We start from the raw sequence: 14,755 nt of genomic DNA, 5'->3' as shown, positions 1-14,755 counted from the left end.
TTAGAGAGTCACGAATTGCAGAGATTATTTTTCAGTAAATCTTTTTCTAACCCAATAATATGTACTTTTCCAAAGTAAGCTCAAATTAATTTCTTTTCTAGGTGCTGTGGCTTTAGAAATTCATTCTGTGAAGAAGCTTAAGGAAAATGATTATTTGCAGTAGACATATACATATATCACAACCACAGTATGATGAGCGATAACAAGACATACATCTTATTTATTTCATAGTTTTGCATCCTTACAACAATATTATATAATATCCTGTTTTGCAACCATAAGTGGATTTAAATACAGCAAAAACTCTATTTATATCCAGTCGCAGTAAGATCTTGATTTAAAAAAATAGATACATTTGGATTTTTGTGGTTTAATAGTTTATTGGAACCACAACTAAACTTATTTCCATGAGTGTCAGTCATTTTTCAAAAGATCCGAAATTAAAAAGAATTAAATAATGTCACTTGATAACAGCAACTTTTTCGTATTGTTGTATAAAAGCCAGCGTCAAAAGAAACCATAAAGTAAAGAAAGATCTTCCAGTTGTAAAAGGGACATCTGCCACTGACTTCTACATGATGGCATGGTATTTTTGCATTTGATCTTGTCATGGATTTGTTGCATAATAAATTTTGTCAAAATCGCGTTTTTTTCTACAACTAAATTGTATTTTGGCATAAAAAACTTGAACAGAAAAAAATGGATGTTACTAAATGCCCCCCATAATGTATATACTATAATTATATGTATGTATAACTTTATTTATAAAGCGCCACAAGGGTACGTAGCGTGTACAATCTTACAAAATTACACACAGGGAGGACAAGTGTTATAATAAATAAATACAATAAATATATATAAATGCACAGGGACTAAGTGCCATGTGGTATGAGACACAGTAGGAAGGAGTTCCCTGCCCCGTAGTGCTTACAATCTAAGTGGTTGGGTAACATACAGGCACAAATTAGAAGGTAAGAGTGCACCAGGTATGGGCATTTGGCCTTAAAGTAGAAGGAAAGGCTAGTAAAGAGTTAATCTCAAACTGCAGGCATACCTTCAGTTGTCTCAATAGAGCCCTTAAGTCTCCCCATATTTTACCTTTTCAGAAGATCTGAAGCCAAACAGGAAGAAAAAACGCTGAGCTGTGTAAAGAGGATTCCCATAATGCATCGCTGCTCCCTTGACTGTAGGACACTGTAGGTGGCGCATGCGCTTTGCAGTTTTCAGTGTAACAAGCAGGTGCACTCCCCCCTCCCCTACACAGAATGAGGAGCGATCAAAGCGAAGGCTGGGGGGGGGGGGGGTTTGAGAGTGTGGCGCTGCGTGTTGGGGGTGCTTGGTCGCGCGTGCGGGGGGGGGTGAGTGGGGTATATTTTGGTTGTGCAGGGACGATGCTGGGGGAGCCAGGGGTGAAATTCCAACATGGCGCCCACCGCAGGGTGAAAACAGAGGTAAGTTTGAAGGCACATTTTGGGACAAGGGAGGGTGATTTTTTTTAAAAAAAATGCCAATCTCCTACAGGCAAGGGGGCTCTATAATATATTAAGGGCTTTGGTAGAAGCCTTTCCTTGCTCTTTAAGTGCAGGGCTAGGCAAAATAGTGTTTTAGTGCTCCAGCAGGTAACAGCTGAGCCTTTTCTTAAAGAGAGTTAGTGAGTGTTCCCTACGGAGGGATTCAGGGATAGAGTTCCAGAGTTAAGGAGCAGCGAGATAGAAAGGTGTAAGACGAGAGAGCGCAGTGGGTGTGAATGGTGTAAAAAGACGGAGGCTCTAAGAGGAGCGGAGGAGATGACCAGGAACATGCAGGGAGACCAGTGAAGAAATGTAGTGAGGAGCAGAGGAGTGAAGGGCTTTGAATGTTAGCAGAAGGATTTTTTAAGCTATCCTTTGCTTAACAGGCAATCATGCTAGAGAGAAAAAACCAACTTAAGAAACTCCCTAACGGGTGTTCCACAACAGACTTCAATTAACTGCACCGTTATTTAGTTGCCTAATTGGACTCACTTAATTAACACAGAGTTTTAGTAGATCGTGAAATTAAAATTTAACCTTTATTAATTTATAATAAAACTTACATAAGTAATAAATAGAAAAGAAAAAAGAAAATCCCATTAAAAATAGCAGGGGGTATATCAGAGATCTTATCAGTTCTCCAGGGAGCATCAATTGTTAGTTGCTATTTCACTGAGGCTAACATGAGCCTCAAAACAATGTTACCAGTTTCAAAAGCAAACAGAGTTGTATCAATTTCTCTCCACTTCAAATTGCAACTGGAAAGTAGTAGGGAAAGTCCCTCACCAAATTAGTTACAAATGTAACTACCTTCACAGCAGACAGAGAAAGAAAATCTATTAATGCTTGCTAGAAAAAACGGGAGTTTTGGAGTGCTTTTACTACAACACTCCTGTAATATTTGTAACGCTCCCTTTAACAAAGTAATAATATCTAAACAAGTATTGTAGCATATATCAATTGTCCCATCATCCTATAAAGTATGGGATACGTGGGAGTTCCAGGGTGCTTTTACTACAGCACTTCCATAATGTTCCCAGCGCTCCCCTCTATAAAAAAGGGATATCTGTCACAACGCCGTAGCCTGTATAATTCACCCCACCATAGAGCATATTGTCACCTCCCCGTCCCTGGAGTAAACCACCCTGCACCTAAAATTATACGACCATAATGCACCTTATCAGTTATACCCCATTACGCGATTACTACCCCGCATCAACAGCCACCTCCCCCCAGAAACCACTGTGCCCGCCCGACGCGCGTTTCGCTCCCTTTCATGGAGCTTTCTCAAGGGCTAACGCGCCCCCTGAATGTGCCGGTTTTTAAATGACTGGTACTCACTGATTGGTCAGATCTTCCTGCATAGCTCCGCCCACATGACATCAGTTAAGGGGGCACGGATGCTGAAGATCTGTCACATATATGAGAAAGACCTATTTACAAAGTAACCAGAAGGGGGCAGTGTTGCAATGATAGAAGTTATATATATATGCAAAAAGATTCATCTGGAAATAAAAGATTCCGATCCTATTGTTCTTATCCATATTTTTACCAATGGAAAGAATTATTTTATGATATTTGGATTCCTACTCATAAATAAATAAATATATAATTACGAGTATTGTGAGACATCTCATTTCTTTCAAAAAATATTACTCCAAAAATACATTGAGAGTTATACTCTTGTTTAGGCCATTGGGAGAAAGTGAATTCAGCAAAAATATCCATTCGCTTTCTTTACGGATTAGTGCTTTGTCTAAATTGCCACCTCGTAATCCCAAATTCATTTTGGTTAAGCCTGACACCTTTAGGCCCTTACTGTTCCCATCATGGGCTTCCAAAAAATGTTTAGCAATGGAAGTCATCTTATTGTCCATAAGAGCATCAGTTTTCGACTGATTGATGTTTCGAACATGTTCAAGGAGTCGATCTTTGAGCATCCTGATAGTTTTTCCCACGTATCGTTTGTTACATGGACATGTGACTAGATAAATCATGCCCTCCGTGTGGCAGTTAAAATATTCCTTCAAGGCATGTTTATTATTAAACCTATCAGTAATCGACTGTAAATTAGATATATATTTACATGCCTTGCATCGTCCGCAGGCATAGGTTCCACTAAGTTTTCTGCTACAGGAATGTGGGGATGGTTGGAAATGGCTGGATACCAATTTATCTCTCAAATTTGGTGATCTTCTAATCATGCTAGAGAGCTTAGCAATCATGCTAGTGAGGCTGAAGAGGTTCCCTCTTTGGAGAGAGCGGGAGGGCTTGTCACCCCACAGTGACAAGCATTTCAAAATATGAGTGAAGGGAAAGATTTATACACCCATTAACATATTTCCTGTGCTGCACCCTATCCCTATAACAATAATACTCCAGGCAGTACTTTCCCCACTAGTATATAATGACATAAAGGATTATGTGACAAGCCCTATATTGTCATCACAATATTGACTTTCTTACTGTGGTCCTCAAAGAAGTCTGTGTGATGGATATCAAAGACAATTACTTTGGGTTGGCACTCTCAACAGAACTTGTCTCCTGCTGAATGGCATTTTATCAGGGTTTGTGGCCACGATTTTTCCTGAAGTTCTGTGCAATTTCTAGGCATGTGCAGTCAGGTCATCCTAAGGAATTGCACATGTGCGGGTAGCATATTTTTGGCTTCAGCTGGCTTTTAGCGCATGTGCGTGACATCACCATCGCCAGGGGCGCACTTACAGTTGCCGTCACTTCCGCTGTCTTTGTCTTCAAGGCTATATCTAACGTAACTAAGGCTAGCTTGAGAACAGAATCCAGAATCCCGTGGGTGAATCACCAACTACATTGTAAGAATAATTATTTCTGGAAATTCTATTCTATTTCAATTCTATTAAAAATACACTAGATATCTTTCAGCACTTTTATAATTAATATGATAATTTCTCAGCAGGAAAGAAATAATGTCATTTTTTTGTGGCCAATATGCAAACCTTGAAACACATATTAAACCGTATTCAAAAATTGATCATAAACTTAAAAGAATCAAATTTTCCTTATCTAAAAACAAAGTTTATCGCAATTTTTATATCAATAAAGAGTTCTGCTGACATAAAAGTCACTGTTCTGAAAATTAATCGCCATATAATTTATAATTATGCCTGGTTTTAAAGAGATAGTACAAGGTGACTCTTGCAATGACAACATACTGCAAATATTACAGATTATATTAAAGGAGTTGTTCACCTTTGTACAACATTTACAAATCTAACAGTTCACATTAATAGAACAATCTTTGCCATATACATAGTTAACACAAAAATGCAGCTGAAGAGATATTCCCCTCAGAATCATCCCTCTGCTGATCCTTCACTTTTACACAGACCCTGTGCTGGGGGGAAGGGGATCAGTGACCCCTATAAACACCACAGTTGCCTTTTTACTTCCTTATATGATATCAAGCATATTACTGGCTCCTATAGCAACCAATAATTGGTCCAATAGGATGTAAGCATATATGAAGTTCCCAGTGTGTCTGGTTCAAAATAGCAAAAAAATTACTGGCACAGCGAGTGTCAGGTTCAAAATAGGCCACTTCTATACCTTCAGAAAACTGTGAGCAGGAGGAGGACTGATTTTAACATGTAGCTTTTGCAGTTGCCTTTTTACTTTTTTATGTAAAATAGATTTTTTTTTAACACGCTGAGAGCATTGTTGGTGGTTTAAAATTATTTGAACATTGAGGGTGAACAACCCCTTTATATAGTACTTAATATTAGTAATTTTAGTACTTAACACATAGGGGCCCATTCATTAAACCACAATTTTTGGGTGGTTAAAAGCACGATTGGAAAAAATTCAGAGTAACCATGATAATTTCTGATGTTCGAGAAAAAGCTTTTTCTCGGTCGTACAAAAATATGATGTTTGCGTTCCCAAATTCACGAAATTTTCGGTTCCGAACGCTCGTTATGAAGTTGGTTCTCATTTTGCTGCATGTTAGAACCCCTACTCCTATGGAAAGGTTGGGCAATGCTGTTGGGGATCAGGCCTGGCGCACAGTTTTGAATTTGTCTCACAGGTGGTCATTTGGATTGAGGTCAGGGTAGTCATGTTTTTCTACATAGATCCCTGCATACCCTTCCTTTATGCACCTTGTCTTATGCACTGGGGCTTCCCAAAACTGCTGAAAAGTGGGGAAAATAGGATTGGAAAGAATTCCATAAATGCCAATGTTTTGGCCTTAGAGTGTATATAGTTGTATATATTTTTTAAAATCTGTTTTCATTTAAATCAAAGGCATAACTTTATTTTACTTACTATTATAATACATATTCTGGCTTCAAACTAATCCACAGTATTATATGGTTCTGTAAAACAGAAGTTATATACCAAACATATAAATGACATATTCATATACAAACATATTCTGTAACTTAATTTTAAAGGACAACTTTACACCCCAAACAATGTAGGCATCTATAAATATATATTACATAAACAAGTTCATATGTAAACCCCTGCTTCATCTAAATAAACCATTTTCATAAAAATATACTTTTTCAATAGTATGTGCTATTGGGTACTTCTAAATAGAAAATTGCCATTTTAAGAATCAAGGGCCTCCTCCTGGGATCATAGGATTCACAGTGCACACAAACAAGCCAAGGCACACATACATGCTAGGCCCCATCAGCAAATTAATGGACAGAGTTCTGCCTTTTACTCCCACACTACTTCCTGTTACAGTAAGAGCTGCATTATTTCTGGTCATGTGAGCTCTGAGGGAGTACACAGCCCATCACAAAATGGTGGCTCAAGGGAAAGGATGTTAAAGGGCAATAGTTACTGATTTATATATATATCAGTTTGGCGTGATTCTATTATAGGTCACTTAACATAATATAAAACTATCTGTTGGTTAAGTATTCATTCTGGGGGTATAGTTTTCCTTTAATGATGCTTACCAAGTTAATATATCAACACAGTTTTTTAATGAAATGTTTGTTTTCTTTCAGGAATTGTTTCACTTATCTCACTGGCTATCCTCTCCTATGAGCGTTACAGCACCCTAACCTTGTACAACAAAGGTGGTCCTAATTTTAAGAAAGCACTGCTTGCTGTGGCTAGTTCCTGGCTATATTCCTTAGTCTGGACAGTGCCACCCCTTCTTGGATGGAGCAGTTATGGAAGGGAAGGAGCTGGAACAAGCTGTTCAGTACGCTGGACCTCAGAATCTGTTGAGTCCGTTTCCTACATCATTTGTCTTTTCATTTTCTGCCTGGCATTGCCTGTGTTTGTAATGTTATACTGCTATGGAAGACTTCTGTATGCTGTAAAGCAGGTAAGCCTGTCTTATGCTTTTTAAATACCAAACCTAGAAACGAAATAGAAAAAAACTACATAGACAACTTAAGCAAATGTTCAGACGCATTTTTAAAAAATCCTGCATATGCAACTGTTTCATCAGATGACATAAAAGCTGTCCTTTCTACCATCACCGACATAATGAGCACTCAGTAATATTTCTGTAAAACCATGATAAAATTAAATGTAACCATATGCCTAGATAATTAGATTTATTTCTAACCTGCTTTTGAAAGCTTCAGGGAAGTGTCTTGAATAACATAGGAAAATTCCAATTCAAAAGAGTAGGCTGGCAAAAATGTTCTCTCCACAAAAGGCAAGTGCATTTGGGCCTGTTTGTGCTGTTTGTGATAAGAACAGGTATCCATGGAAGCCCAAGGCACAAATAGATGCTTTAGGAAGGCTCAGTCCTGATTACATGCATTTTCAGCATTTTGTTTCCTCGAAAGTTTGAAGTTTATTAATAATTGTTACAGCAAAATAAAACATTTTTTATTTTTATGTAAATGCAGAATCACTTCTGGGTTTTGAGGATACCATGAACCAAAATGCGAAAGTACAAACAAGGCCCCTGTTTGGATGACTTTAGACTGTTGCCTACAGATAGAGCTGACAATTTGACAATAAAGAATAGAGCATATCAATTCAGAATATAATTATCCCTGTGCTATTATTGTATTCTAACCCTTCACGCCTCTGAAAGCTCACTCCTACTGAATTACTACAATCATTTTTATTCTCTGCTTTATAAATTCACCAGGTGTTTTTACTTAGCTACAAATGACTTATCTTCTACTATCTATAGAGGTAGGCTGAGTGTTAGCTCTTTTCTTTTAGATCAAAATAATGTAATGCAGCCTTGTGTACAAGCAAACTGTATCTAGAGGTGTCCATTTAAAGTGCCTGTAAATTTCCCTTTGGGGGGAAAAAACTGAACAATGAAGTTCTTTGAAAATAATTCTATTTATCAAAGCATTTTTTTGAGGAACACATTCAGTACATGATTTCTAAAAGGCAAATAGAAGCAAAAGTAGGAATAATACACTGGCAATACAGACCTTTATCTCAAAGCTATTACACATTTCTGTAATCCAATGCATTTAAACTTGAACAGAAACTACAATATTTTCTTTTTATGTTAAATGCCAGCTAGCTTTTAACAGGGTTAAATATTGCTGTGATGGTTTCTGTTTCATAAATGCACTTTCCTGGGTAAAATGCTATTCATATAGTGCCCATATTTGCTAGTAATAGGTTAAGCCATTATAGAATTCCATTAAGGGCTCACATTGCTGCAATATAAAAACTGAAATATTTGGTCTTTGATCTGCAGGAATAATGTATATAAAATATATAATTGTGTGCTGAAAAATTCAGATAAATAAAGATTAAATAAAGAAAGACAAATAAAGAAAGAAACTTGAATTCGAAAAGAAAAGAATTTTGAAGTGATCCTATTTTGCAGCCTTTTCTACATATTTTTGTACTAGTAACAAACATTTCTTTAATCTACTTTTGTGATTGTGGCTCCATTCCATTTTTTATTAAAGGAAAAAAAGGGGAGTGCCCTTTATGACATGAACTTACTTATTTGGGCTTTTGTAAAAAGGGTGAATAAACACTATCTGAACTTTACATAATGGAAGGGGCTTAGATTCTATGGAAAGCAAAGGGACTTCAAGACCCAGAATCCAGCACTTCACAATGGAAGGTAAGGGAGGGGAGGGAAAGGGAAATGGTTCACAAGAGTCAATGATAGACTATTATGGTTTCCTTTCAAACTGTGGAAAATGTGTAAAATAAAAATATACATGTACTAATTTGTGGAAGCTCAAATAGTGTTTATGCACATTTTCTACATAAGAAAAACTTATTTAACAAAGGGTATTATTTTCCCTTAAATTAAGGAAGTGAAAATCAATAGAACAAATTAAATTCCAATTTTTTTTCCCAATGTTTTATCCATGTCTCTCAAAATTTGTCAGTGATGTAGTTTAAGGGGAGGCAAAGGTTTATTTACCTTTGTTAATAGTTATGATGAGAAGAAAAGAATGCTTCATTATCTTGTGGGTTTTAAGAGAATCTACTTTAAGTTTAAGTTTTATTTACTGAGGCTGCACTGGAAAAGTACAATAATTCTGAAGGCATCTGAATGTTTTGGTAAAAGTAACCTTTGTACATACTATAGCAGTTATGTCAAGTCTGCAAAGTGGTCTAAGAGAGGAGCCATGATAAGATCTTCCAGTACCTCATATAAATGTAGGGGACTGATAAAATAGCTACCCCTTTTCTCAGGCAGTTCCCTAGATCTTAGACGGCTAAGGGGGGTTCTTTATTGTAGATGGGACCTAAGTTCCTGTCACTAGGTTACAGTATACCCTCACTGTTCAGAGACTGGCCGAGGGTGTCACTGTGCAAAAGTTGGAGCCACATATGCCCTATGTCTTTTTCAGAGAGATTCCACCTGAATAGGCAGGTATACTTTCTTATACATAGCTGAAAAGCCAAATACACATGTAGCCTATTAATTCTACTACAGCTTTATCCTACCTTTATTCATAGTTACATGTGGATGGAGCACGTTTATACTGAATGTTAAAATTAACTTGCATCACCATTGTACTCCCTCTGTATTGTGGCAGTTATAACACAAAACTTACGCCACTGTTTTCTTTTTGAATGTGACTACCATTAAGTCAGCATTGTCACTCAGTATTTCATTTGCGATCATTACAGATATCTTTTCAATTACTATATTTACTAATAAATATACTGTATTGCTGTAGGAGGCTATTTCATTGCATTATCGTGACAGCCCACCCAAGATAGTTATGTAACCCATGAGCTGACGCCACAAACACAACATCCGTACTGAGAGGAGGTGTGCCTGTCCATCATGACTGATTATGATGCAGATGCAAAATGAACACTTGGTTATGTATTCAGGCCAAAGGCTGATTGGTTTTTATTTTTTAATGCAGCTTTTAGATGCAGGGTACATCCCCCCAACCTGCTTTCTGACTAATTAGCTTGTTATGTCAGGATATATGCATTCAGCGGTATCAAAAGAATTTATTTTATTTAAATGTAACCCTTTATTGACTGTAATGGCCTACATCCAGCTGCTCCTTGGCAGAACATGTTAAATGACCCTCCCTCTCAGATAACCCCCTCGCACTGGAGGAGAAAAGGGGTCTCAATAACTTACACAAAAACACTGTATTTAACACAGTGATGGGTGCTTGAGGATCTTGAACCAAATAACAATCTATTTAACAAATAACAGCAGATACTTCTCTGTATATTCAATATGTCAGGTACAGCGGCTCGCATACACTTTTAACTATGCTTACCTACACATCACTGGTATTGTCTCCCTGTGTTTCATGGTGCTTTAAGAATGCCTGCTGACTTGAGTCTTTAAACATGCTGAGTACCACCTGGGAAATTACCCTACAATAAATTACCTCTTTTTCTAGATACCCTGTCTATCTACAACAGTGATCCCCAACCAGTGGCTCATGAGCAACGTGTTGCCCCCCAACCCCTTGGATGTTGCTCTCAGTGCCCCCAAACCAGGTAGTTATTTTTGAATTCCTGACTTGGGGCAAGTTTTGGTTGAATAAAAACAAGATTTACTACCAAATAAAGCCCCCTGTAAGCTGATAGTGTGCATAGAGGCTACCTAATATCCAATCTTAGCCCTTATTTGGCACCTCCATGAAATTTTATGGTGCTTGTGTTGCTCTCCAAGTCTTTTTACATTTGATTGGCTCACGAGAAAGAAAGGTTGGGGATCACTGATCTACAGTAACTCTCCTGAAGTGTGTTATCGTTGGATCACCTATCCACTATTTATATCTTTTTCACAGGGTCCCTTTCCCCAACTTAACTGTTTCTTCACTTAAGGAACTAATCTTTTTACTGGGGTCTTATGTTCCACACTCCCCAAAATATCCAAACGTGACACCAGGTTGTCCAAAGGGGGCAGGGCCATGTGTACCCTCCCCTTAAATAAACTCTGGGCAAGCACTAGTCACTTTACTCCTAGGCCTATGGGAACACATCCCCTCCCCAAGGTCATAGGCTTTCTTATTCTAAGAAAGTTCCAAAACGTTAATTCAATTTTGAAAATGGTTTTAATGGTTTATATGTATTTCTTTCCAAAACCAAGGGTATTAATATGTAGCTGGTTTTCTCTTTTCTTTTAAAATAGCCTTTACCCTCTACATTTGATGTGGGAACATTGTTAGAGGGATTTGCTTCTATTTAAATGTAACAGGTTGGGGGCTGATGTTGAGCAATTGGACCTGAATTCATGCTACAGGGGTTTTACTTGGGTTGAAGTCAGGGTTCTGTGCAGGTCAGTGAAGCTATTTCATTTCCATCTTTGCAAATGAATTCTGTATGAACCTTTCTTTGTACATGGACGTATTATTGATAAATATAAAAATGAAATTATCTTTGAAAAAAACCTCTAATTTACAAGTGAATTTTATCCTAAGTACAGTTCTACAACATCCTGAAAAAATAGAGTATATCAACATACATAAATATAAAATACTGTTTTTACATTCTCCTTGCTGCTTATTGCCTTAGCGCATGTTCCTTTGTTTGTGACCTGCAGTTGATGACACAAACTGCACCCATTGTCACAATTATTCTATCAGGGTCAGAAGAGAGCACAAAGCATTGTTGTGTACTATTCGAAGCTCCGGCACATGGACAATTTGATCAAAAGGCTGGCATTTAGAAAGAGCTAAGTTGACAGGAAGGCTTTGTTCTATTGGTCTCTGTTGCCCTGGTATTACACAACCTTTACTATTAATGCAAGTCTTTAGTGTATTCATCTGCAATGCAAACACTGCTACCATTAATTTCCCTCTCAACACCATTCTACCTCTGCTGAGTAAAGTGGTTCTTTTCCATTTTCCCATCAGCATGATAATTCTTTATGCCTAAAGGAATACTGTCATGGGAAAACATGTTTTTTTAAACACATCAGTTAATAGAGCTTCACCAGCAGAATCCTGCATTTAAATCCATTTTTAAAAGTGCAAACAGATTTTTTTTCTTATATTTAATTATGAAATTTCACATTGGGCTAGCCATTTCCTTACTTTCCCAGGTGCCCCCAGCCATGGGATAAACTTCAAGCACTCTTTACTGCTGTGCTGCACATTTGAGTGATGTCACCCCCACCCCCCCAGGCAGCCGATCAGCAGAACAACAGGCTACAAGATAGCAGCTCCCTGACACCTCTGCTAAAGGATTCAGCTGCCTGAACTGATAGTGCCTCCATGGGCTAATAGCACTGGTACTGTCCTGAATTGTAGTGGGTAAACAGGCAAAATTGCTTATACTGCTCCACAATAATTTAGGGTGGCTTCAGGCATTTCTCTCCCAGCTAAAACACATTGACGCTAATGGCACATGGGTCACTTTTTACACAATTAGCTCGTACAATATATACACACAGTATGCACTATTAAATACTGGTACATTGACTTCTATGAAAAATAATTTGAGATCCTAAATACAGTGAGGGGCAGAAGTAGTAGCACCCAAAATATATTAAATACAGCGGCACCAAAAATACATTTAATACAGTAAGAAGCAGTGGGAAGTTCAGCCACTGGTGGGAACTTCTGCCTCAAATACATTACATACAATGAAAGGCAATGATTTCTCACACCCCAGACCTTTCCAAAAAGCAGGTTTTCTGAGGGCTGGAAAAGATTTAAGAATTATTTGTATTGCTAAATATGCTAACTTGCAACCTAGTGGTAGACATGAGAATAACAAGGCAATGTTTCCGGCTGAAAACGTTGCTTTGTTTTGTTTGTATCTACACATGGAGCCAATAAAGCATTTTTAAAGTGCCTTTACTCAGTGTTGCGATGTACACTTTGCTCTTTTGTCATCTCAGCAATGTGACAGGAAAACCAACTTATCCTTCAGTTATAATTGTATATCATTCACAACATTGACACTGAAGGGCGTTTACCAACTGACAAGATCACATTAGTGCAAGCATTTTTCCTCCAGATCAAGATTCTTAGAAATTTATCAGATTTACTTGTGTCTTTTTGCTAAAGTTTTCTTATCAAATCAATTTGTCAACTTAGACGTCCCAAGATTAATTAAAGTCAGTATAGGGGTGAATTGAAATGTTTCCATCATTCCAAAAATTTGCAGGTATTCTAGAGAATTCTCAAGTTGTGTTACCATAGAAGTCAGTTGGAACCTGGTACAATTTGAGAAAAATATTATTGGATTTCTTCATTCTTTGGAAATGTTTATTTTACATATTCCATCTATCATTTTCCTACCTTTCTATTTGCAATTTCTGCCACCTGTTCTATGCACCCACCCCCTTTCCTAACCTTTTACTCAATAATGGAAAATAATTTCTGGAATGCTAATATTTATCTTATGTTAATATAAGCTTTTAGCAGTATATACCTTTGTAGAACTATTAATAGAGGAGCAGGGAGGATGTTTTTTTGAATGGTCAAATCAGACAGTATCCAATCATTTTGTCTCTGGGTAAGCCAGCCACATAATGCAACATTGAAACCACATATAGACAAGTTTATCCTGCTACAAATCTTTTTCCCTCACCATATTCTTGGCTATAAGTACTTTGTATTATGTATGTGAGAGGTTAATTCCTCTAGCTTTGAGAAACATTTATCAGATCAGCTTGTTGCTTACATTAATGAATATCCATTGTTTAGAAAATGTCAGTTGCCTTCCATTTGTCAGCATGTCAGGGGAAGTGTGTGATAATCAGTTTATATACAAGAGTTCTCTTTCAAATTTCTATGTTTATTAAATATAGCAGCTGTTTATCTTGTTTTCTTTTTAACAATGCATACATATATAGCACACATGCCCCTACTGTAAAGCACCTTTAACAAATTCACATGGTTTAACCTGTAAAAAATATTTGAATATTATCTCAAGAATACTAATAGAATAGGTTATATGTGCTGCTTATCTGCAACCCACAGATTTAGCATATGGGCACTAAATAGAATAGTTTTTTTAGCCTTTCTCGCGCAAGGCACTATCACTCCTTGTACTCTTTTTTATTGAATACATAAATAAACACACCTCACATTTTGACCACGCTTTGGACCTAGTTTAATTGATCCCAAGATCTTTTAGAGACTCTCAACCAGAATGCAAGCAATCTTCACATGTATGTTTTCAGTCTGATCATTAAAGTCTTAGTTGTGGCTTTCAGTTTATTATTATTATTAACATTTATTTTTAAAGCGCAAACATATTCTGCAGCGCTGTACAATAAGTGGGTTTCGTACATTGGACATACAGAGTAACATATAAAGCAATCAATAACCAATACAAGAGGTGAAGAGAGCCCTGCCCAAAAGAGCTTTTTAGAAATCCTGCTTTTGCTTTCTGCAGTGATTACCTGTAATAACTGACAATATTAAATACAATCCCAGTGGGACACTGTATAAAATAAAAAGAGAATGGGATGATTTGCAAATGCAAACCTTACATTAATTACAAACAGTACAAAGGCAACATATCAAATTGAGAATGTTCCTGAAAAATAACTGCTCATTTTGAATTTAATGCCAGCAACATATTTTTATGAGTTGGATATCTTCCATGTGGATATTTTACACATTTGACTTCTTTTGCAATTTATGCCATTGAGTGCCCTTTTGGGCTTTTATATATTGGACAAACTACCTGACCTGTGAGGGAGATGCTAATGGAGTATAAATCAGAGATTAAAAAAAAGTATTACAGGCGGTGGCAGGACATTTTGTAGAACAGGGCCATGGTGTACCTCAGTTATATTTCCAGGTGATAGACCATGTACCGAAATTAAGGCAGGGAGGTGCTTGAGTAAAGGG

General features: G+C 37.2%; 1 protein-coding gene across 2 annotated transcripts in view; it reads left to right on the top strand.

The window, feature by feature from the left end:
- The window catches only part of tmtops2, an 81,401-nt gene that overhangs the window by 49,967 nt on the left and 16,679 nt on the right, over positions 1-14,755 (top strand). For both annotated transcript variants that reach the window (XM_018091129.2, NM_001317904.1), the window contains 1 exon segment: positions 6,512-6,837. In XM_018091129.2, the coding sequence (XP_017946618.1) occupies positions 6,512-6,837 (326 nt within the window).

Source organism: Xenopus tropicalis, chromosome 2 (assembly GCF_000004195.4).
Source record: "Xenopus tropicalis strain Nigerian chromosome 2, UCB_Xtro_10.0, whole genome shotgun sequence".
NCBI lineage: Eukaryota > Metazoa > Chordata > Amphibia > Anura > Pipidae > Xenopus > Xenopus tropicalis.
This window is presented reverse-complemented; position numbering and strand designations above follow the sequence as displayed.